At 44.4% G+C, this 23,042-nt stretch overlaps 2 protein-coding genes and 3 long non-coding RNA genes across 8 annotated transcripts in view; 4 read left to right on the top strand and 1 right to left on the bottom strand.

Annotated features, from left to right (window-relative positions):
• LOC6593486 (disintegrin and metalloproteinase domain-containing protein 10) overlaps nucleotides 1–11,988 on the top strand; it is a 119,351-nt gene extending 107,363 nt beyond the window's left edge. Inside the window, exons 6-13 of one of the 3 annotated variants that reach the window (XR_003408585.1) lie at nucleotides 5,345–5,838; nucleotides 7,366–7,512; nucleotides 7,838–7,998; nucleotides 8,055–8,289; nucleotides 8,351–9,397; nucleotides 9,486–10,044; nucleotides 10,213–10,711; nucleotides 11,371–11,432. Coding sequence is in view for 2 of the 3 variants with exons in the window: in XM_026987368.1 (XP_026843169.1) it covers nucleotides 5,345–5,838; nucleotides 7,366–7,512; nucleotides 7,838–7,998; nucleotides 8,055–8,289; nucleotides 8,351–9,397; nucleotides 9,486–10,044; nucleotides 11,371–11,594 (2,867 nt within the window). In the remaining variant the exon portion in view is untranslated. Of the gene's footprint in view, nucleotides 1–5,344; nucleotides 5,839–7,365; nucleotides 7,513–7,837; nucleotides 7,999–8,054; nucleotides 8,290–8,350; nucleotides 9,398–9,485; nucleotides 10,045–10,212; nucleotides 10,712–11,370 lie in introns of all 3 variants that reach the window. The other 2 variants (XM_026987368.1, XM_026987369.1) reach the window with 2 other exon arrangements.
• A 1,808-nt stretch (nucleotides 11,989–13,796) lies between these two features.
• LOC6593860 (ras suppressor protein 1) lies at nucleotides 13,797–15,840 on the bottom strand. The gene is made up of 4 exons (XM_002018894.2): nucleotides 15,751–15,840; nucleotides 15,380–15,559; nucleotides 14,125–14,746; nucleotides 13,797–14,063 (listed from the first exon to the last, which is right to left on the bottom strand). The coding sequence occupies exons 2-4, from the start codon at nucleotides 15,513–15,515 to the stop codon at nucleotides 13,973–13,975; spliced, it is 849 nt and encodes a 282-aa protein (XP_002018930.1). The 5' UTR covers nucleotides 15,516–15,559; nucleotides 15,751–15,840; the 3' UTR covers nucleotides 13,797–13,972.
• Nucleotides 15,841–17,897: 2,057 nt separating this feature from the next.
• On the top strand, nucleotides 17,898–18,277 carry LOC6593861. Its single transcript, XR_003408642.1, has 2 exons — nucleotides 17,898–17,975; nucleotides 18,045–18,277. It is a non-coding gene; the product is annotated as an uncharacterized LOC6593861 (long non-coding RNA).
• Nucleotides 18,278–18,513: 236 nt separating this feature from the next.
• On the top strand, nucleotides 18,514–18,890 carry LOC113565517. The gene is made up of 2 exons (XR_003408643.1): nucleotides 18,514–18,598; nucleotides 18,657–18,890. It is a non-coding gene; the product is annotated as an uncharacterized LOC113565517 (long non-coding RNA).
• Nucleotides 18,891–21,503: 2,613 nt separating this feature from the next.
• On the top strand, nucleotides 21,504–22,912 carry LOC6593862. Of its 2 annotated transcripts, none has more exons than XR_003408648.1 (3): nucleotides 21,504–21,800; nucleotides 22,363–22,511; nucleotides 22,603–22,912. It is a non-coding gene; the product is annotated as an uncharacterized LOC6593862 (long non-coding RNA). The 2 variants fall into 2 exon arrangements; XR_003408649.1 differs by having other exon boundaries at nucleotides 22,569–22,912.
• The last annotated feature ends 130 nt before the right edge of the window (nucleotides 22,913–23,042 follow it).

Here is a 23,042-nt window from a genome sequence, read left to right as displayed (position 1 = left end):
AATTATTTAAAAATAATTAAAAAAAAAATTTTTAAATGAATATTTTGTTAGAATATTGGAAGGAAAGACATTTCATAATTTTAAATTTAATAAATATATTCAAGATCTTGGATCTTAAATTTTTTAAATGAATTATTTTTAAAAAATAAATATTTAAATGGGTATTTTATTGGAATATTGAGCTTTCAAGCGAAAACTGAACTGAAAATAAGCCCGAAAAATACTTAAAAATGAGTTAAGGTCTTTAGTATGTGCTTTACTTGGATTTTGTTTAAAAAAATTACTCAAATCTTAAAATTAAACACATTAAATGTACAATTTTTAAGCTGCACTTGCAGTTTTCTTAGTTTAGTTTATTTCGGACTTTATGGACTGCTCTCTCTCGAATAATTACGATTCGAAATGCAGTTCCATAGTCAAGTTTTTTTGGCCAATTGAAATTATGTTTGATTGATTTTGGATCGATTTATATATGTACCTATCCTAATCCTAATCCCTTTCTTACTCGTTTTTCCCCGAAAATTGTAGAAAAGAGTATACCACATTTGGTTGCAACTCTGTGCGGAAGCTGTTGGTGTTCCCCATTCAGTTATATTTTTCTTTCTTCTGCTTTCTCCGCCGTTTTCTTTTCTTTCGTTTTTTTTCAAGCGCCGAAATTGTATAAAGCGTCTGTTATGGCCTTTGGGGCTCTGATTCAGTTTTTGGAAGGACGGGTTGGGGATTTTTCTTCTTTTTGTGTGTCTTGGTATGTGTATGTGTGTCTGTGTGTGTGTGTATTTATGGCGTCTTTCGCCCTCAATTTCATTTGCAATTGAATTTGGGATTATTTTTCATTTTTGCTTGCGTACTCCCCCTCCCCCCGCCCCACACATACACAGCAAAGGCCACAAGTGGCCTGAATGGGTCTGTGTCCGTAATTGGGAGAGTTTGAGGGGGGGAGGAGACGGGATCGTATCCGAGAGAGAGAGAGAGGGAGAAAGCCGCTTGCATGTCTGAATGTCGTTTGTCTCTGACTCAAAACTGAAGCTGAAGCCTTGTCCTGGTCTTGGTTTTTTTTTTTTCGGGTTCGGTATCTGCTTCTGGTTCTGCTTCTAGTCCGCTTCCTCCTTCTGTGAACGTGGAACGACAGCGACAAAACCTAAGCTGCCCTGAGCCTGTCCTGCCCGGCCCTGAGTCCTGGCCTGAGCCTGTCCTTCCCTGAGTCCCGGCCTGGCCTGGCAACGGAAGTTGTAAAATTCATAAGTCGAGCGAACGCGCGCGTGGCTTTTGTGCAATTGGAGCAACAAGAAGAGGGACGAGAGTCGAGAGACGAGAGTCGAGGGCCCAAAAGTGAAAACAAAATCCAAAAAAGAAAATACATAAAAAACGTAGAAGAAAATCTTGAACAGAACTCCAGTAAAAAGATAACACCAAAGTGCACTTTAATCTTTGTGTGTGGGAAATCTCAACGAAGCGCTGGTCGGGTGGGGTCTGGGGCTGGGGCGATGCTGCAGTCAAAGCTAAAGCGAAATATGATTGAAGTGTCGTCACGATGGGGGCGTGGGCTAGGCAGGGGCTGGGGGCGTGGATGTGGATGTGGCGAAAGGAATGTGTGACAGCAAATGAAGCCAGTGTCGACGAGCAGGAGAGGAGACTGTCACGAGAAATTGTCGAGCACGAAGCACAAGTGGAAGTGGAAGTAGAAGTGGAGGGGTGGTGGGGTGGGTAGTGGAAGTGGCAGGGGCAGGGGCAGGGGTCACAAAGCAAAAAGCACCCGTTGAGTGGCATGGTTTGTAGCCGGAGAAATTGGAAAAATTGGAATGTGTAGGAGGGAGACGCGCGAGACACTCCATGGCGATGGCGATGGCGATGGCGACTCAACAGCTGTTGATTGAAATAGCAAATGAGGGATGGGGGATGGAGATAACTTCAAATACAGAAATGTCCAGGGGGTGGGTTGCCGAGGAGCAGCAGAGGAGCTGCCTGTCAAAAGGAGGCAAGCAGCACAGCATAAAGACCAAAAATCAGACAACATCTTGGGGTAGGCGACATCAGATAACGATTGAATGCAACCCCTCACTCACACACACACACACACACCAGATACACACACACACACAGCAGTAGTGGGGGAGGGGGACAACAACAATAAAGCTGCCCCCGAAGGAGAAAAAAAGTAAAGTAAAGTAAAAGGCGATGCAACAAAATGAAATAAAAACGGGTCATTGGAGTAAGAAGCGGGGCATGCAACAAAACAGAAAGAGAAGAAAGAAATGAAGAGCGAGCGAGGAGGGAAGAGTGGGCGGGGGGTGGGGGGAATGCCAGGCAGGGTACTCTCTCAAGGGGTTGCCTTTGAAATGCAAATTGCAAGCCACAGCGGGGAAGGGGGAAGGGGGGAGGGGTGTCCATGGGGTATGTGGGGGTGGCCTGAACATTTACGGAAGCTGCTGTGCTGTGCTGTGCTGTGCTCTGCCACGCTGCGGCATTCTTGGTTTCTCGAGTGTTATGTATTTAGTGGCTCCGGCTTTGACTGCCGGCCGCCTCCTTCAGGAGCCCCAGCCTCAGCCTTGCACCCGTTGCCAGGACCTGCACAGAATTTTGGCATAGGTCGTGTTTCCATTCATTTTCACGCTGAAGTACGGCAACGCCGCCAAATGCTTGGTAATAAAGACAAACAGGGCACAAATGAAAAGCGCCAGCGCGAAGCCGCAGCCGCAGCCGAAGAAGAATAAGTAAATGCATAATGGTAATGGCAACAGCAAAAGCAAAAGCAACACTCCCTAGAATTTCCCCAACTTTCCTTTCCGTCGCCTGCCTCCTGCCCCCCTTCCCTCTCGCTTGACACAATAGTAGCATCAGCCAAATAAAAATTTATAGCTCCACTGAAAGCTGCAACGCCACTGCCACTGGGAGCTGACTGGACGGTTCTCTTTGGTCTCCTCTCTCTTCTCTGTTTTCTGTGTTCTCTGTGCTCCTTGTGGCGGGGTCTTGGTGCCTGGTTCCTGGTCCTGTTCGTGTGGTCTGGCGCCGGGAAGAATATCCTTAGTGTGCCAGAGCCAAGCCAAGCCAAGAGCGTGCCAAACGGAGGAAACCCTGTTGCCTTGTTATGACTCTTAACGATTCGGTTCTGGCTCACTGGCTCCCTCCCAGGCTGAGTGGGTGCTTCTTGGAGGAGGAGGAGGAGGAGGAGGAGGAGCGGCGAGGAGAGGAGGTGTTTAAGTAGCAGCCAAATGAGTAGCATGAATAATGTTTAATGAAAAGTGCACAGCATTTTCAATGGTCTCCTTCTGGCATTAAAATTACCCGAAGTCGGGAGTATGTACTTCCATGGTGGAAAGTTCTTCCAAATGACAACTGAAATTATATTTTCCATATGTGTACATACATATGTATGTGTTACGGTTAAAGAAGAACAAATTAGACTATGGCTTAAACATATTTATGTACTTATTGAAGGGGAAATCATGGAAAAGTGGATGGATCTTTAAAGATGTCCGAAAGTGATCGATTGAAAATTAAAGTTACTCCTTCTTAAGGTACTCTGCTCGTTACCACATCGTTTGCAGATGTGTTTGTGTTATTAAAGAATTATCTAGGATGTATCCCGACTATGTTTACCACCTCTCTGATCATTCCTTCGACTACTAGCCTGTACTTTGGTTTCTAATAAATTAGTATCTATCCCCACAGGAAAAGGATATCCAAAAGAAAGAATCGTTGCCTTAAATTGGTTAAAAATGAATTTCGGGAATGTGGGAATGTTTTATTATAAAACAGCTTCAAAGGATGTTTCGTAATGCCCTAAAATACATCACGATAATTGCAATGAAGAGTATACATATGTCAGGAGTGGACAGGAGGACTGCCCTTCTTTTTCTTCCTGCATATCCTGTTGCGTTAAGAGCAGTGATCCCAACTGAAGATCTCTCTTTCTCAACCAGCTTCTTTTATCTCCTGCCATACTCACTGTCTTATGGTATTATCCTATTGTTCCATCTCAAAATTTCCTTTTTGATCTTCCTTCCATTTCTCTCTCTCTCCCAGACATCTCCACTCCCGGCTGAGACGCTTCTCTTTTGCTCTTAGGCCTCAGGCCACGCTCTCAGCAAACACGAATGGATAGAGTAACGGACTACTATACTGCATAGCTTCCGTCTCTGCCTATTGATCCTCTTTCCTGCTCCTGGACTTCTACTAGTACAGTCCCGAGCTAGTATACGCGTGGCGCGTCATGCAGCAGCGCCCCTCGGTCGATTGCCTGGGCTTCGGCTTGGTGTCGCTTCGGGCTACTTGCTGGTGCTGTCAACGAAAAAGATTTCCCACTTTCTTTCAGCATGCCCCCAAAACTGTGCTACAGTCCCCGCAATCTATTTACTATCCGCTTAAATCTATTATACTAAATGATATTCCATCCCTCACTGTCCCAGGGAAATGGTTGAAAAATATCCACGCACATTGCTTAAGTTTTAATTCATTTTGTCGCTTTGGTTGAAAGTTCGTTTCAGTGCCCCAGAATCGGTGGCACTCTCGTAACTCGGAATATTATGCTGGAAATGAATGTAAATTGTCGCGACCATAAAACTCTCTCTCGCTCTGAGCTTTTAAAAATGTGCACCTCCCCCTGCCATCCCTTTTCCGCATTCATTTCAACCACCCCCACCCCTGCCCCGGCCCTAGGGGCTGGACGATTGCGGTGTATGGGATAAAACGCGAGGGAATCGCGTGCAAAACGCGTCGTCCGATTGTGGACCAACTGCAGCGGGAATACTAGCCAGAGATGTGCCAGCAGGCGACCACCGCCACCGCTCGTTGGCGACTGTGTGCTTAAACAATAAAACAATAAATTTTCATTACCGGCTCGGGGCTATTAACTGTTTCCGCTGGCCAAGACAATGCCTGGCGCCGAGTGTGCGGGCGGGCGGGGGGGCGGGGGATCCAGCAAAGCAGTAAACACATTTGTTGATACACATTTAAAGTGCAGCCGCACAGAGTGTGCAACACTTTTTCCTCTCCAGAATTTCCTTTCGACTTTAGTGGTTTTTTTTCTCGATTAATTCAAACATTTGACTTTGGCGTTTGCATTAAAATTTCTCGCATTTCCATTGCTCTCCTGCTGGCTCCTGGATCCTGGCTCCTGCTGGCTCCTGGCTCCTGTGTGTGTATTCGCTTTAATTACATTTCTGTGGTTTTTGCATTTCGGTGCGAGTCATAAATAATTTTCGCCAGCATTCTTCTCGAGACTGCCCTCCACTCGGACTGCATCAGAAAAATTAACATTCTCCCCTTAACCGTTTTTAGCCAAGCCTTGAGAGGGTTTTCCTACAGCGTTTTCATCCTCGTCTTTCTTTTGTTCTACTCGGCACAGGTCACGTGGGCGGCTGCGGCATCACGGATGAGGTCTCACAATGGATGGAGAATATACAGAATTCAGCTGTCGAAGAGCTGCCGGAGCCCATGTCAAAGGACTACCAAAAGCTCCACCGGAAGCAGCTGCACAAAAAGTCCGCTCCACAGCAGCAGCAGCACCAGCAGCACCAGCAGCAACAGCATCCACCGAAGAAATACATGAGCGGCGAGGACGATTTCAAATTCCCCCACCAGAAGTACTCGAAGGAGGCCAACTTTGCCGACGGTGCATTCTACGATCCGTCCACGGGTCGCCGCCTGGGCTCGTCCGCCAATGTGGGCGACTGGCACGAGTTTGTCCACGAGCGGGTGCGTCGGGCCAGCGACGGCGGGTCCGGCTCTTCCGGCGGCTCGGGACCGGCCCGAGGACGCGAGGACAACAAGAATACCTGCTCGCTCTACATACAAACGGATCCATTGATTTGGCGCCACATACGCGAGGGTATCGCCGACGTAAGTCCCTGAAATTTTCTGTATATCTATCGGGGATCCGAGGCGGGCCCTGTGAAATGGGAAATCCATGAATTTTGCAATTTTTTTTACGAGCCATAAAACAGCCCGGGGGGGGGGGGGGGGGGGGGGGGGAGTGGCTGGGCACGTACTTGAGCAGCTAGACAGCCAGACATTTCCCATTTCCCATTTTGCTAGATATGAATAAACAGAATTTGACGGATGCCCTTCTGCGAGCTGAGGAGCCCACTCACATCGCCTAATCGAAAATCAATAAATCTGTGGGGCAGGAGATGTTTCAAAGGAAATAATTATAATTAATTCACAAATAGAAGTTTAGAAATTTTTAGAAAATTTAATTGAAATTTGTTTGTGCTTCGAAAACTGTCTTGAGGGTTTTAGGCTTTGAATGGAAATGGAATTCCATATATTATACTCGCCGTAAAACCCGTAGATCTTTTTATGCCGCTACTAAAATTCCTTCAAGGCCTGCCTTCCTCTCTTACCCTGGCTCTAGGCAAATCTATGCCCCAGATGCTTGAGCCTCGGAGCACATTTCGTACATTTCTCACCTATTTATCCAACGAATTTTTACGCTCTATAAACCCTCCGTAAACCCTTTCCGCGGCGGCATTCGTTGCCTACTTTTGCGGCATCTGCAGAGCAATCATCCAATCAGCTGCTGACCTGCTTCGGATTATACGAGTGTATAGCGTATGCAATCAACCGTTATAGCCCGCCGTAGCCCTCTGTCTCTCCCTGCCCCTCGCCCTCGCGTCTCGGGCAATTCTTTCGCCGCAATTTTATGTTTACGCTCATTTTTTCGCATTGTTCGCGGCGAGAAGGATGTCGACGTCAACATCCTCGTCACCAGAATGCTGCTCAGCTAAGGCTTTCCCCCCATCCTCCCCCCCTCCCTCTCTCACTCTCCCCCTCTCTCTTTTACTCTCTTTCGTGTGTTTATTTGCAATGAGTTTTGCATAATTCGCGCATTTGTTTCGCTCTCTCTCTCTCTGTCGCTCTTTCCCGCTCTTTGTTTTTGTCTTTGGCGCCCCACGGCATTTTGATTTTTGAGCCAGAAATTTGCCGTTAGCCGCTGCCTCCATTTTTGTTACTCGCATAAAACCTTATAAACTTCAGCAGAAATATTCAACGAGTTTAGCTGAATTTGCATTTTTATACAAATATATTTGAAGAGTGTTTGTTTGGCGAAGGAGGAGGAGCATGGGGCATGGGGCATGGGGCATGCGGATTGGATGAGCCTCTCGATGAAAGGCTGGGGAGGATGCCGTCTGTTTACACAGATGTCAGGCGCATTTCCGCTACCCATCGCATTGCGGTTTTGAGATTTTTATTACAACCAAACGCGACAAAGTCGACTCCGTTGACTCTGTTCCTCCGTACGTTTAACGTTTTACGTTTTACGTTAATTAAATCTGCCTACCTTTTTCTCACACTGATGCCCTTTTTCTCTCCATCTCCATCTCTTTCTGTTTCTGTTTCTGTGTCTCTTTCTGATTATGTCAACAGCACGATCGCGGTCGAAAGTATGAGGTGGATGTGAAAACGCGCGAGGAAATCACATCGCTGATTGCACATCATGTGACGGCCGTTAATTACATTTACCGCAACACAAAGTTCGACGGACGGACCGAGCATCGGAACATACGCTTTGAGGTGAGTCCCACACACACACACACGCACACACACGCATCACAGCACACATCCAGGGGCGCAAGGACACGGCCACTGACACTGACGACACACAGCTGGCAAACAATGAGATAAGAACAAAGCGGGTCCTGCCACAAACTACGCCGGACCGCACGCCGGCCACCGGCCAGTGGACCTGCCTGCCTGCCCACAGCAGTGGTTAAATAATGAGCGGACAGGCGTGAATATTAAAGCAGATTCTGATGGAAATATTCCCCCATCCCCACAGAGATCAACTGAGATCAGATTGTAGTCACTTGATTAATACTTTAAATTCCCTGTCTACCAGGTTCAACGCATCAAAATCGATGATGATTCTGCCTGTCGCAACTCCTACAATGGACCGCACAATGCCTTCTGCAACGAGCACATGGATGTGTCGAACTTTTTGAATCTACACTCGCTGGAGGATCACTCGGACTTCTGCCTGGCCTATGTGTTCACCTACAGGTGAGTACAGCAGAGACTCCTTGCTGATGGACTTATCGAAACCATTCAATTCGCAGAGACTTCACTGGCGGCACTTTGGGCCTGGCGTGGGTGGCCAGCGCCTCAGGAGCCTCTGGCGGCATCTGCGAGAAGTACAAGACCTACACGGAGACGGTGGGGGGACAGTACCAGAGCACCAAGCGATCCCTGAACACGGGCATCATCACGTTCGTCAACTACAACAGCCGGGTGCCGCCCAAAGTATCCCAACTGACGTTGGCCCACGAGATTGGGCATAATTTTGGATCACCCGTAAGTGCAGGAGTACAGGAGCACATTCCTTCCCAACTGATGCACATCCTTCATTCCACAGCACGACTACCCGCAGGAGTGCCGGCCCGGCGGTCTCAATGGCAACTTCATCATGTTCGCCAGCGCCACGTCTGGGGACCGGCCGAACAACTCCAAGTTCTCGCCCTGCTCGATTCGGAATATATCGAATGTGCTGGATGTACTGGTGGGCAACACGAAGCGGGACTGCTTCAAGGCCTCGGAGGGCGCCTTCTGCGGCAACAAGATCGTGGAGTCGGGCGAGGAGTGCGACTGCGGCTTCAACGAGGAGGAGTGCAAGGACAAGTGCTGCTATCCGCGTCTGATCAGCGAGTACGACCAGTCGCTCAACTCCAGTGCCAAGGGCTGCACCCGTCGCGCCAAGACGGAGTGCTCGCCCTCGCAGGGTCCCTGCTGCCTGGCCAACTCGTGCACCTTCGTGCCGACGCGGTACCACCAGAAGTGCAAGGAGGAGACCGAGTGCAGCTGGTCGAGCACCTGCAACGGCACGACGGCCGAGTGTCCAGAGCCCCGGCACCGGGATGACAAGACCATGTGCAACAATGGCACCGCCCTGTGCATCCGAGGCGAGTGCAGTGGCTCGCCCTGCCTGCTCTGGAACATGACCAAGTGCTTCCTCACCTCGTTCACGACGCCGCACGCGGACAAGCGAAAGCTGTGCGACCTGGCCTGCCAGGACGGCAACGACACCTCCACCTGCCGCAGCACCAGCGAGTTTGCCGAGAAGTACAACATCCAGAAGGGCGGAATCAGCCTCCAGCCCGGCTCGCCCTGCGACAACTTCCAGGGCTACTGCGATGTCTTTCTCAAGTGCCGCGCCGTCGATGCGGACGGCCCGTTGGTGCGGCTGAAGAATCTCCTGCTGAATCGCGAGACCCTCCAGACGGTGGCCGAATGGGTCACCGAGAACTGGTACTTGGTGGTGCTAATGGGCGTGGCCTTCATTGTGGTCATGGGCGCGTTCATCAAGTGCTGTGCCGTGCACACGCCCAGCTCCAATCCTAAGAAACGGCGGGCTCGTCGCTTCAGTGAAACACTGAGGGCCCCCATGAACACGCTGCGAAGAATGGTGAGTGGTCCGAAGGGATTTCCTGCTTTCCTGTTTGTTGTTTGTTTCACTTTTCCATTCATTCATCCGTTCATCATTCAAAACTTAGCAACGGCAACAGCATCAGCGTGGAGCCGGGCCACGCAGCATCCCACCGCCGGCCCACGAGGCCCAGCACTATCCCAGAGGAGGTGATGGGCGCGGCGGAGGCGGTGGTGGTCGCCACGGAGGCTCTCGATCGCATCACCAGGCGCATTCGCATGACTGGGATCGCCATCAGGGCGGTCATTCCATCGTGCCGCTGCCCACAGGCGGCGGTCATCCCAGTCGCAGCTCCGCCGCGAATCAGGCGAGACGCAGCGATGGACGCGGCACCCGCTCCACGAGCAGCGGTAGGCCGCAGGGCCCCGTCGCAGGAGCAGCAGCAGCAGCGGTTGGCGGAGCCGGAGGCAGCCGGGCACATGGCGGGTATGGAGCTGAGCAGGCGATACCGGGTTCCATTGGTGGTGGTGTGCAGGCGGCCATTAGCAGCGGCGGTGTGGTGGCGCGGGCCCAGCTGCCGCTGCCATTGCCGCCGGCCAATGCACTGCAGCTGCAGCAACAACAACAACAACAACAGCAAGCACTCTCACCGCAACAGCCACAGCCAGCGTTCTATGCGCCGAAAGGTGCGTGTCCCCCCCCCCAAAGAGAGCCCAGAGATCCCGTAGATTCCTGTAGAGCCCTATCCTTTATCTCTGTCTAGCTCTCTCGCTCTTTTACCCCGTTCTTCCACCAAATTTAATTTGTCGTTTTTCTTTTCGTTTGCGAAACGCTACGCTGAAATTCCCCCACAGAATTACCACCACGCAATAAGTCCCGCTCATCACGTACCAACAACACCACCACCACAACCACCACATCCACCTCGGCAGCGTCAGCGTCAGCCGGCACAGGGGCGGGTGCGGGGGCGGGAGCGGGAGCGGGAGCGGCCAGTAGTGGCAAGAGCAGTAAGGGCAGCAAGAGTGCCAAAGCCAAAGACACAAAGCATCACAGCGGAAGTCGCAGCAGCAGCAAAGACAAGGCCGCCAAGCCAGTGCGCCGCAATATCGTTTACTAGCGCGGCAAGAGCGGAGCGGAGCGGAGCACACGATCACACGGCCATACCCTGAAGACACACATTAAGACCTTGAAAGACAGATCAGATTCCGAACACGAACCCAACGAACGCCCGCCCGAGCGACTTCTTAAGCCCCCCTCCCTCCCAGGCATCGATCCATGGGGTGTTGCTTCCCCACCACCAAAACAAAAACACGATAAACCATAAATGAAACAAATTTTTGACAGAAGCAATTGGTATGACATTTGTGTTTTTCCCCCCCGCCCAAAATTTATTACTCTCCACCTCCCCTTCCCACTAATTGTTTTGCTGTTCGCACTCCTGTCCCAACCTCCTGGCATGCCCCCACCTCGGGGATACCCTTCGATATTTATTGTGTTTGATTACTTTATTGTATTGTTGTTGTTTTGTTATTGCATGTGCATTTGCATAAACCAGTTATAATTTAAGCCTCTCCTACTAAACATATTCATAAGGATTTGGGTTTAATATTTTACGATTAAATGTGGCAAGGATTACCCTTATTTATGTAACCAAACCAGTCGTGGATATCTCACATTCAATTCCTTTAAATTAACATCTTTTAAGGTCCAATCAGGACTCGATTTTGTCTATCCTTGCATAGGTCCAAGGACTGACAAAGCATTACTAACAGAGACACATGATATTTCAAAATTATTTATTTATTTCAAACAATCTTTTGTACTGGCGATCTGCCAATCTTCCAAACTAACAAAATTTACCATTCCACTAACTGATTATTATTAACCTTCTTATTATTCTAACAATCAAAATCTATCAAATTCTCACTAAAACCACTAATAAATATTGTCAGAGATAAGCAAAAAAACATCAAGTCTGGAAGATAAGTAAATTATGATCCTTTTTCTCGTAGCCGTCGCCCCGCCGCTGCTACAAGTAAGCTTTAGTCGGCCGACATCGCTGCACGAACAGCAGCAGCAGCAACATCAGCAGCAGCAGCAGCAGCAGCAGCTGGAGCAGGAGCAGCAACTGGAGACACAGCAGCAGCAGCAACAGGCGTATGCCGATGCCTATACGGCCTTGGGACGTGGTCAGTACGAGTCGACGGCACGGGCGCCCAACAACAGCAAAGTTTGACAGCCAAAGGCGGCAACGGAGCGGCACAAAAAGCCAAAGGCAAAGCGGCTAACGCGGCAGCGACAGCAAATGCAACCAACACAGCCACAGCCACAGCCACAAAAGCAACAAAAGCAAATACAACAGAAATCAAATGAACTCAAATTAAATGTAAATGTAATTTTTATGCTAATTATTTTTATTTAAACGCAAGTTTGTTTGCGAGGTGTAAAACGCAGCAGCAAGAACAAAAACAAAGACACAAATTTCATACGACAACAGAGAAAAGAAAAGCTAAAAATGAACGATATTTTTTATGAAATTAAATGAAAATAAATTAAATTAAAATCAAATGAAATGAAATGACATGCGTAAAGGCAACAAGAGAATTATGATTAATATAAATAATTGAAAAGGCAACAGACATAATATACATAAATACAAACATATATACATATACAAACTATGCCCGTGTACATATTTACTGTGCGTACATAAATATGTATTTACAAAGCAGCAAGCGCAACACACAAAACGTATGGGGGAAAAAAGAAACAAAAACATTTAACTGTGCGAAGAAGAAAAAACATTATATATAACTGTCGGACAAACCTCGAAAGACAAGTCACGAATACAAAATTAATTACACATTCAAAAATCGCGAAAATGTGTGTTTGTACAAACAAAAAAAAAAGTAAAAACTCAAATAAAATAAACATGAAAAACTGTGCGAATTAATTAAGCGACATTCACAAGAAGAGCGGAAACAGCAAAGCATTTAAATTGTATTTAACTGTAACGAAGGCTAACAGTTTAATTAAAGCCGTCAAAATTGCATTTGTAAACTAGCAAAGAACCACGAAAATCTAAAACCATGGATTCCAAGGGAGAGTTTCTAATTTGTTGTCCTTTATGAAATGTTTTAATGTTCTTTTAATGTCGCTTTGATTTTGATTCGATCCATCCTCTCTTTGTGCGGTGCAGAGCCAGGCAAACGAAACAACTAACTTTTATATATGTATCACATATTTTGATTATCTTAGGTACAATTTTCTATTGTCAGTTTTGATTAGTATTAGGTTAAAAGCTTTATGTTTTAGCAAGCTGGTAGCGAGCCCGCCACTGATTATGTTTAATGTTATCTGACATGTATATGACGATATGTATGTATGTATCTCCCCAAATCTAAATCTAAATATAAATCTGAATAGAAATGTATTTTTATGTGCGTATTTCGGAAGTCGTGTACATTTACTCGTATGTGACTCGTTTTAGTACTCGTATCTTAGGTTACTAGTTTATGTTTTTTGTTTTTGTCTGAATTTCGAATTGCATGCTCAATGTTTAACAACGACACTGCCCGGAGTCTCGCACGGGTCCTACTCCAAGCCGACGGATCAAAGATATTGTAACAAAATCAATCAAAGTTTCGAATTCAAACTGTTTGATCAGTTTTCAAAAGTATTGTTTAGCTCTTAAACTGTATCTCAAACTACTCGTGATCTACACTGCAGAAATTTTTATTATTTCAAATCTTGAGTTTCTGTGTTAGCCCCATCTTCGATTCCTGCAAAACATTGCGAGTACACAAGCAAAAACTTCAAACTCTTGTAAATAAACTCTATGAAATATATATAAATATGAATAAAAAATAAGTAAGCGAATAAATTAAAAACGAATTGCATATACATAAACCGAAAAGTAAGTTCACAAATTAAATTAAATCAATTGATATATGGAATATGTATTCAATAAATTTAACAATTAAAAATGCAAAGAAACAAATGCAACTCGAAGCAAGCAGATGCTTTTGGTTTTTTTCTCAAACAACATAACAGACAAAGAGCAAAAACAAAAAACATTTAACTATTAATTTAATTAAAATAAATAAAGAATTAATTAATTGACTTTAAGTAAACTAATTAATTATGATTATGAAAAAAGGCAAAGGAAACTTCTACAAAACAAAAGAATGAATGAATATGAGAAATGATAATAAAACACAAGAAAAAACTACTATTTTATAAAATAAAACCATGTGTATATAATTACGAATACGATAATATTAGAGTCGTTTTAATGAAAGTAACGTCAAAAGACACAAGAAATATTTTATTTTTACCACCTTTGATTTTCGGCACACAGCATGAACTGCTTGTCAAATGTATAATCGTTAGGGATATCTAACGCGTTCGCCCGCATTAAGGATACACAATTTAAAAATACATTTTTAAATCATTTTTAATATTAGTTAGCAAAATGTTGAAGGCACTGTAGGTCAATAGGTTACAAATACTTAAAAATTAGTATACAAAAAACGGTTTTGGTTAACGACGAAAGAGTCGAACACAATTTAGTTAGAGGACTCTGCTGGCCGAAGCCATTTGGGGCTGCACCAACTATGCGCGTATTCGAGAGGCCTTCTTGCTCTTGTCGGCCTTCGGTGGAGGTGGTCCGCTGCGTCCGGCCTGCATGTGGCGATTGTAGATGCTGTGGAGATGGCAGATGATTATAATATATAAACAGTGGATACCTAATGCTTTTCACTTACATTTTGTAGGTCTCTGTTTTGAGGTAATCAATCACGTGACTGATGCCCAAAAGATACTGCTCGGCAATCGGATTCACCCAGGGATTCTCCTCCATTTTCATCACCGACTTGTTGCTCAACAGATCCAGCTGAGCCACCTCGGGCGGAAGGACCTGCAACCTGTTGTTTTGGATATGCAGCTCCCGCAGACGCGCCAACTCCCCAATCTCCCGCGGCAGCTCCAAAAGGTCGTTGTCCCGCAGGCCAAGTATCTGCAGATTCTTCAGCTGGCCCAGCTCCTTGGGTATATACTCAAAGTCGTTGTCGCCCAGATACAGGGCGCGCAGCGTCTCCATGCCAAAGAAGTTGCCGGGCAGCACCTGCTCGCTCAGATTGTTGTACGACAAATCGAGGACCTCCAGCACGGGAAAGGCCCCGAAGCCACGCGGTAAGTTCACCAGTCGATTAATGGACACATTCAGGATGCGCAGCTTTGGCATGGACGATAGCGAAACCGGGAGCTCGGCTAGCTGGTTGTTCGAGAGGTTCAGGATCTCCAAATTCAGCAGATTCGCGATTCCCGGATTGATGACACTGATTTTATTGTGCGACAGCGTGAGTCGGGTGATATTGGACATGTTGACTGAAAGAAGAAACAGACGAAATTTAGGACAAATTTATGAATTGGGTTTTGTTTACAATTGTACAATCTAAAATATCCCAAAAACCACAGCAGCAGTAAATTTCCTACTTGGTACTATACGGAACAGCTGTTTGCACGACACAAGTAGATTGATGCCATGTGCTAGAGCGAGACAAATATAGCTTCATGGGACATTTTCATTGCTGGTAGCATTCTTTTAATTTAAACAAATAAATGTGAAATGATTAATGGTGGCTTGCTTGCACATAGGGAGTGCCTTATTTGCACACCAAAAACTAACTTCCATTTCCACTATTTTGCTTGAAACTCCGTTTCTGCTGGGCGGTTTTCTCTTCAGATTCTGTATACAATGGAATGCCTTTTTTCGCGCTGGCGTCATCGCAGAAAATAAATGTGGAAATATTAATTTATGCAATATTCTGTAGCTATTTTCATTGTGATACACTCAATGCAGGCATTTGCAGAGGCAAAAGGACGAAAATGAAGAAGGATCACTGATTTATTATTGGCAGCTGTTGGGCGAGGCTGAATTGTGCGTGGGTGGGAGTTTCTTCTTGTGACTGGTTGTTGCCTGTATAAAACTCTATTTAAGCAGTAAAACGATGTACTTACACAGTCCGGGCAGCTCCTCGAAGGAGGTGAGACCCTTCTCCACCAGATCCAGTTCCCGGTTTTGCGTTTCCCGGGCCTCATCCAAAACTTTCTTTGCTTTCGACATCTTCGCGTTTACTGGTAGACATTGACTCATTTTGTTGTTGCTCCAGCTGTTCTGTTTTCAGAAGAGATGCCAGACTGTTGGAAAAAGATAGAATTTCAAGATGCCAGACAGTCGAAAATATACAACTAACAAGCTGGTGGAAAAGTTTTCTAAAATTAAAATTAAACTTAACTTATTCCACAGAGCATATTTAATTTACTCCCAATCAAGTCCAGTTTTAACCAGTTACTAAACTGCATTATAGTATTCAAATTCAAAGACATACCCAATGGCTCGCCAGTTGTTTACACGGAAGTGGTCTCGCAGCTCTGGTAACTGCAATTTTCGTTTGCATATGTTTTCCTGCTGTCAGTTTTCAGCAGTTTTCCATCACTTTGATACAAATTTCACTATTATTTAGGTCACTTTTGTATACATAAATGCACTTGACATAGTTCTTGATGAAAATGTGTGTGTTTATGCACAAAATAAAGCTTTCACTTGCATTCACTTTTGCTCAAATATGTATGATTATATGGTTTTCCCTATTGCAGTGGCTTTATTTTAATGTGTTTCACAGCGTGCTGTTCTAGAAATCTAATCACAAAAATAGCCAAGATGCAGAATGAGTTGTACGTCGCGTCGTGCGGCATGCGTCACCTTTCGTGCTGCGACCGTCTCGGGTAACTAAAGACTCGAAATCTCCCACAGCGTCAACGAGATCGATCGATGTGAATGTGAGTGTGGATATGCTGGGAATGTGGTGTGGATGTGCCTGGCCGTGTGTATAGTCTGTATAGTAGATCGGCTCTCTGGCATGGGCTGGTTTTGCCTTTTCTGATTGTCGCAACTGTCGATAAAAACAAAAGCAGCAAACCGACAGCCACTGCCGGCCCCAAACTTGATATGGTTGATGTTTGCTTTTGTTTTTTTAAAATATATATTTTGCACGTTATCCGAGGGAAGACCACTGCGATGGAAACCAGTTTGAGATCGTGAATTGAATGATTTTGTTAAATAGCTGTAAAGGAATTCCGAAACTGATTGATTTTACTGCTAAAAACCAAGCCTTTTTAAATTTTTGGAATTCCTTTTTTTTTTTAATTGTAAACTTTTCTCTGCATCAATTGATTTCACAATTAGAGCAAGCAAAAGCCGACCTCTAGTTATTACTTGCATTTTATCCGCTCTACATGAAAGATAATTAAAAGGCTGTTATAGTTGCACATCCGATCCATATCAAATTAGGCAGCAAGAAGAAAGATGTCCAAGGAAATAATAAAATAAAATAAAATAAAATACAAAATGTCTCTTATACCAATCTAAACACAGAGGGAAAGCAAAACGTACGCTTTGGTAACTGTATTTACTTTGTAGAGGGTAAAGGGCATCGCAATAAATTTGTGCACATACTTCTAGTATTTATTATTATCAGAATCTGTCTAAATCTATAAATTTTGATTTATAAGAAGACTTGAGCCACCCAACTTGCAATGGCAAATGGAGCTACCAGCTATGCTTATTTCGATGATTTCAAAATTGGAAGAGAAGAGGAAGCCTACAAACTGAAATCGTTGGGAAAATATTCAGGAACAGCCGGAGATTCATTAACTCATCACCTGAACATGAAGTTTTCCACTCTAGATCGGAATGAGAAATTGAACTGCGCGAAAACTCATGGAGGTGGTTGGTGGTTTTCTGATTGCGGTTATAGGTAATGTACTCATAATTTACCAAGATTTAACGCTATTAATTATTAAGAATTTATCATGTTAATTTTGTTCTTAATTTTGCAGTTCCCTGAATGGCAAATATTATGAAGAAGGTAAAACAAGTGGAAGTCAGCTATTCGGCATTCATTGGGGTTCTTGGCAGTTTTATGACTACAGGATCTCGCTTGCATATTCTCAAATGATGATAAGGCCAAAAACACTATAAAATGTATATCGAACCAAATGCAATTAATGAAAAAATGTGATGTTAACTGCATATATAAAAATATATGAATAATATAAGATAGGTGATATAAACGCAAAGGGGTGTGATTATACAGAGAAATATAGGGAAAGAGGGAGGGGTCCCTGCCAAAATATGTACATATGTATATATAATAATAATAATAATAATCCAATCTGAACCAATTTAATATTATCTCAAGAGATCTCGGGGATCAAGTTTCTTATAGTTAGACTAATAATTATGAGTAAGTGGGGAATGATGGATATGTCACTATATATAAAAATATAGTATATATTATTCCCCCTAGAGGGGATGCCAAAACCTCAAGATTTATTGACTATTAAATGCTATTGTGCAACCATAGAAAAATGTATTAACAATTTGAGGGATGTTAAAAACATATTATTCACACTACTGCCAATGCATTTAAAATGGTACAGCCAGTACAGACCATAGTCTCCAATGCGATGGTTCTCAAATATATCATTGTAGCAACTCTGATGCTGACTCTAGTAAATTGTGGCTACATTAAGTGGGATACCCCCGTTACAAGTAGAAGCCTAAGAATTTTCTGATCTGGTATTATTACTGGAAATAATTGGTTTTTTTTTTTTATTGCAGTTTGCCATGTCATTGGACGATGCCAAGAACCAGATGGAGAATATTGCCGTGGACGCCTACTCGAAGATAGAAAATGTGGTATAAATCGTTGCTGCCTACGTAAATATGAGCCAAAGAAAGATCAGTTTCTCGTTCCTGATGTATAAGGTATATAAGATTTTAATCGTGATCTTGAAATAGGAACAAAACTGAAATAAATTTCTTATTTAGTTGACCCTACTTTCGAAAATCAACCGAAGTGAATTACTTCTATCCAATTCATCCGCAATTGTTCACAGATCGGTTCAGCGTTCAGTCACGCTTCAATTAATTTATGTTTAGATACGGCACCTGCATAACTTATTTGATTGGAAACGCAAAGTATTCTAATAGTTTAAAGGTGAATTTTAATATTGAAACGGGCGATTATTTCCGAAGAGTCAGAGCTGTGGATAGCTAGAAAATGTTGCTCAAATATTCTGTGTATTTAGCCCTGACCTTTACATTGGTGTTTTCTAAAGAAACAAATTATCAACGCAATTATCGTGCCAAATTGGCCAGGGCAACGATTTCTGGTAAGTTTCCAATAGAAAAGACATCAAGGACATGTGATAAAAGTGTTGAAACCCACAGGTCCTTGCCGTGTTACAGACCCAGGAAAGTGTGTGAATATACACGGAAAATGCGATGGTAATAAGTATCAAGCTCCAGAATGTCAAATGCCATCAGTCTGTTGTGTCAGGTCCAGAAGCGTATATAAGAAAATTGAGGGCTTAGATTCGAGCTATTTTGAATGATTCTGATGCTGATTCAATACAGATCCGCTATTGGTTCTTTTGTCTAAAATAAAATGCATAAAATCCCCTACTAAGGCGTACAGAAAGTACACTTGAAGTACACACCTAACTCCCTTCTGTTCTCCCTTCAGCTCGGAATGCGAGACGAATCTATCCCAGATTCGAGCTTAGAACACATCCAATATTATCTCTAGCCTTGCACTAGCTGCTTTGTCTATTTTCTGCACTTTTAATTACTCAGTAGCAGGCATGCAGCACCCTCATGTGGCCGTATTCGCGGGGGCGTTTGTGCCCCACATTTTGGCTTCGGTATTAGTTTTCATTTCGCCCGTTGTCGAATCTGCAAAACAGAAAGTTTGTCTTATGCGCCTTCCGCTGCATAATTTGCGTGTTGCTCTCGCTGCTTTTTTTGTTTTTGCTTTCTTTTTCCGAGATGGATTGGCCGGGTGGAGCCGGTGGTTGGGTGGCAGGGGAATATGAGGCAATTGTTGCTTTGGCCCACACATTTCCGCCATATAAAATATGCAAAACAATGCAAAAACTCTCGCCTGGGCAGCAAAGCAACAACGAAATATAAACTTTCCCTGCTCTGGCCCAAAAATTAATTTTTGTTTCAGATGGCGCGCAGATTTTTCGGCTGCATTTTTGGCCGTGCTGCTAATGTTGTGGCAACAACAGCGGGTATCGGGCAACGTCTACCATCGACCGTAGACCGTCGACCGACCACCAACCAACGACCACTGTCCGTACTTTTTGTTTTAATTAACTTTTTTGTTTGTTGTTTTGTTGCCAAAGTTTTGCAGCGCTGTGCAAATTGTGCTAATTTTGAAATGGCGTGCAATGCAATGTTCGTACATACATATATATAGAATTTTCATGCCTATTAATTGCGACGGGAATCGCTGCGAGGATAATGATCTATTGCGAGAAAACCGTTCGACAAAATTTCCATTCAACGTTGGCTTTTTAAGCAGCATCACTTACCCGAAAATTGCCACAGATTTTCCTTCCTTCTGTCTCCATAATTCATTTGGCCTTAAGTCGAGTGCTGGCCTATTCGCTGGCCATGTGAGATCCAATAGGAATATTTATTTGGGCTCGGCGACTTGATTGGCGTTATTGTAGCATAAATTATTCAGTGGCGGGAATGCTTTGAATTGTATAATACCAATGCTGATTTAGGGCAATAAATTCGCATTATTTTTTGTAAAATAATTTGCTATCGATGTGATAAGGTAATCCAGCCTTATACAGGAAATAAAACGATCTGAATGGAAGTTAATTAATGGCGCTTAAAGCAACACAGTGACAGTGGGCATTGTCCTCAGTAATTTGTGTCCATTTTCCTGCCTCGACCACAGTCAGAAAGAGTTGTCCGTCCTTTAGGCTGATTGAATAGCTCCAAGTGGTCTCGAGCCGGATTCAGCCTAGTAGCTGGAAATATAAATGACTGCTTCCCTCTCGCAGCTGTCAACACATGGGAATGGGCGCATCCTTCTGTCCGGCACTTGGACGCTTACTTTATTTCTGGCAATTTTTCAATGCGCTTTGCTTGCCCAGGCCCAGGCACAGGCCCAGGCCCAGGCCCAGGCTCAAGGCAATGGAACTGCCGTCAGCCGGCAGGCATCAAGCATCAGACACCCAGGACTCGGCACCCGGCCATGGCAATCATTGGCAATGGCTGCTTTGTAGCTCCATTCAGGCTGCCTCGACCACAGGACGTGCTGTGCCTTTTGCTGTCTTGCACTTACTTATACAGCCATCCTGCCATCCTGTCTCCCTTTGGCTGGGAGCTAAGGCTCAGTGCCGTTTGATTTACTTCAAACAATTGGCAACATCATACATCAACGCGTTTTTTGTTCTTGTTTTGGTTTTGTTGAGTAAATCCCTATGCAAACAATGCAGGAAGTTCTCAGTGGTTGTTAAATTTGTGCAGATTTTGCCTGTTCCCTAGATTTATGTTCGATTGGACTTTGTCAAAGTTTTGTCCGCTCGCCACCTTCCTCTTGAAAGTGTCGACAAACAGGCCATACAGAATGGAATATCTCGAAGGGCACCATTGGTATATGTGTGGGCTTCGATCAGTCTGAGGTTCTCTCTAGACCTCTAGACCTCTAGTAGGGAGAAAATTCTGTTCATCAAGCTTAAAGCGTTGGAATCCCCATTCAGCAGGCATCGCGGATGCGACTTATGAAATATGTACGCAGTAATGACACAACACATAAAACTCAAACAGAAAATGAAATAAATGAATTTAATTGGCTCACGCGAAATACGGTAAAACTAATCCATTTTAATTAAGGTAAATAAAATTTAATTTTCAAAGTGATGGCGGTCAGGTCATAAGGGCACCGGGCACCAAAAGGGATTATGCAGTCCCGCAAAAAGTGCGATAAAAAAGGTGAATAAAATACAATACGGAACCGAAATCGAAACTGAAAACGAAACCGAACGAGCATAATTATTGGCAGACGGGGCAAAGTTAGATAAACGGATTTAAATTGTGGATTCCGCGTGTGTGTGTTTCTGTGTCCTCTGTAAAATGCATAATTCATAATTATGCACATGGTAATGTGTGTAAATAAATAAAATTCCACATTAATTTGTTGACAATTATGAATTTATTAGCTGAACAAAGGCTTGTAGCCAAATCTGCACTGTAGCTTACAAAGCGATTAATTAGCGCTCGGCTGGCATTTGGACTGTCAACAAATATTTAACTACTCATTAGGCGCCCTCCAGCCAGAGTCAAGCCCGTAGCCAGCGCGGCATTACGTATACGCCGCGTATTACCGGTACTAGCACCTGCCCCTCATTAGAATTCAGTTTGTGTCCCGGTGTCTCGTCTCGTCTCAAGTTAACTCCAGCTTCAATGTTCCGCAACGTGTGCCGCAAACGCAAAAGCAACAGCAAAAGGAAAAGGAAACGCACACGGAAAATAAGAAAATTGTGTGTGCTGGGGCAAACTACTTGCTATTCAGTACGTTGAACTTCGTTTAGCCGGGCGAAATGTTTTAGAACTCGTTAGAGCGTCCATGGAGAGGACAGAGATTGAGATGGAGATGGAGTCCTGACAGTCTGCTGTGCCGCCTCATCAATGCACTCGGTCCCCTGACTAGCCGCAAGCTATTGAATATCACCGCGTAATCTATTTAGCATCAACTGTTGCGTTGCTGAGCTGCCAGATGAAAATCGACAAGATGACAGAGCGCTAGCTCCAGCAATTATTTGCCAGCTCTGATAACGACTGAAATGGTCTCCAATTTGGTGCTCACATCATGCCACAAACTGATCGGAAATTTGACTACATGTATAAGTTTACCCTTTCCTATCAGCGAATCAGAATCCACTGTTCAATTGCATCAGTGTCTGGGCAATATGGAGACATCGACTCAGACAATAACATTACATCTCTGTCCCGATGCCGGGCTGTCTGGCACCCAAAAACAAAAGTACTCCCCTGTCGAAATCAAAGTATTGATAAATTATGTGTTCGTTTCTGCTCTGACGGCTGACTCTGGTCACTTTTGCTCATTTTTCAGGCAATGGATGCTGCGATGGAAACGAAAGGAAGACCGTAAAAAAGTTTTTCAAATGTGGACAATGACTACGGTTACCTGTTGTCAGACTTTTCCAGCACGGACAGAGACAGAGGAAGAGTCGGACAAAGAGGAGGAAGAGGGAGGCACAGGTAAGCTTTGTCCTTCTGTTGATTTGACAAGCCCATTTGACAGCTACTACATGTTAGATATATGTTCTCACTTAATATTTGTCGAGGCCAGCAAAAGGAAAAGTTTTGACAGGAAAACGACAAAACGATGCCAAATTATTGGACAATTAATAAACACTGCAAAAGGAATTCAACTAATGTACGAGCAATTACAACAATCAATCCAATTAACGTAACACAAAGGGAGCGGAGCAGACAATAGAAAACCACGAAAGCAATCCAATCCTCTCAGTCGGTCGGTCGGTCGGTCGATGATGATGAATGATGCATTTCCTTTTGATTTTTCCTATCCTTTGCTTTCACTTTGTTTTATTTTTGTAATGGCTGCAGAGCGAACGAAAAGGGAAGGAATAAAAACTATAAGCCATCAGAACTGCTTGAATTTTATTGACGAAATTGATAAAGTGGCTGTAGCAAAATCGAAAGGAATTGTAAATGCAAGGCGATCGATGGATGGACCAAAAAAGGGTAAGGGCTGACTGAGGAAGGACA

The sequence above is a fragment of the Drosophila persimilis genome, unplaced genomic scaffold (assembly GCF_003286085.1).
Source record: "Drosophila persimilis strain 14011-0111.01,24,50 unplaced genomic scaffold, DperRS2 tig00000124-arrow-pilon, whole genome shotgun sequence".
Taxonomy (NCBI): domain Eukaryota; kingdom Metazoa; phylum Arthropoda; class Insecta; order Diptera; family Drosophilidae; genus Drosophila; species Drosophila persimilis.
This window is presented reverse-complemented; position numbering and strand designations above follow the sequence as displayed.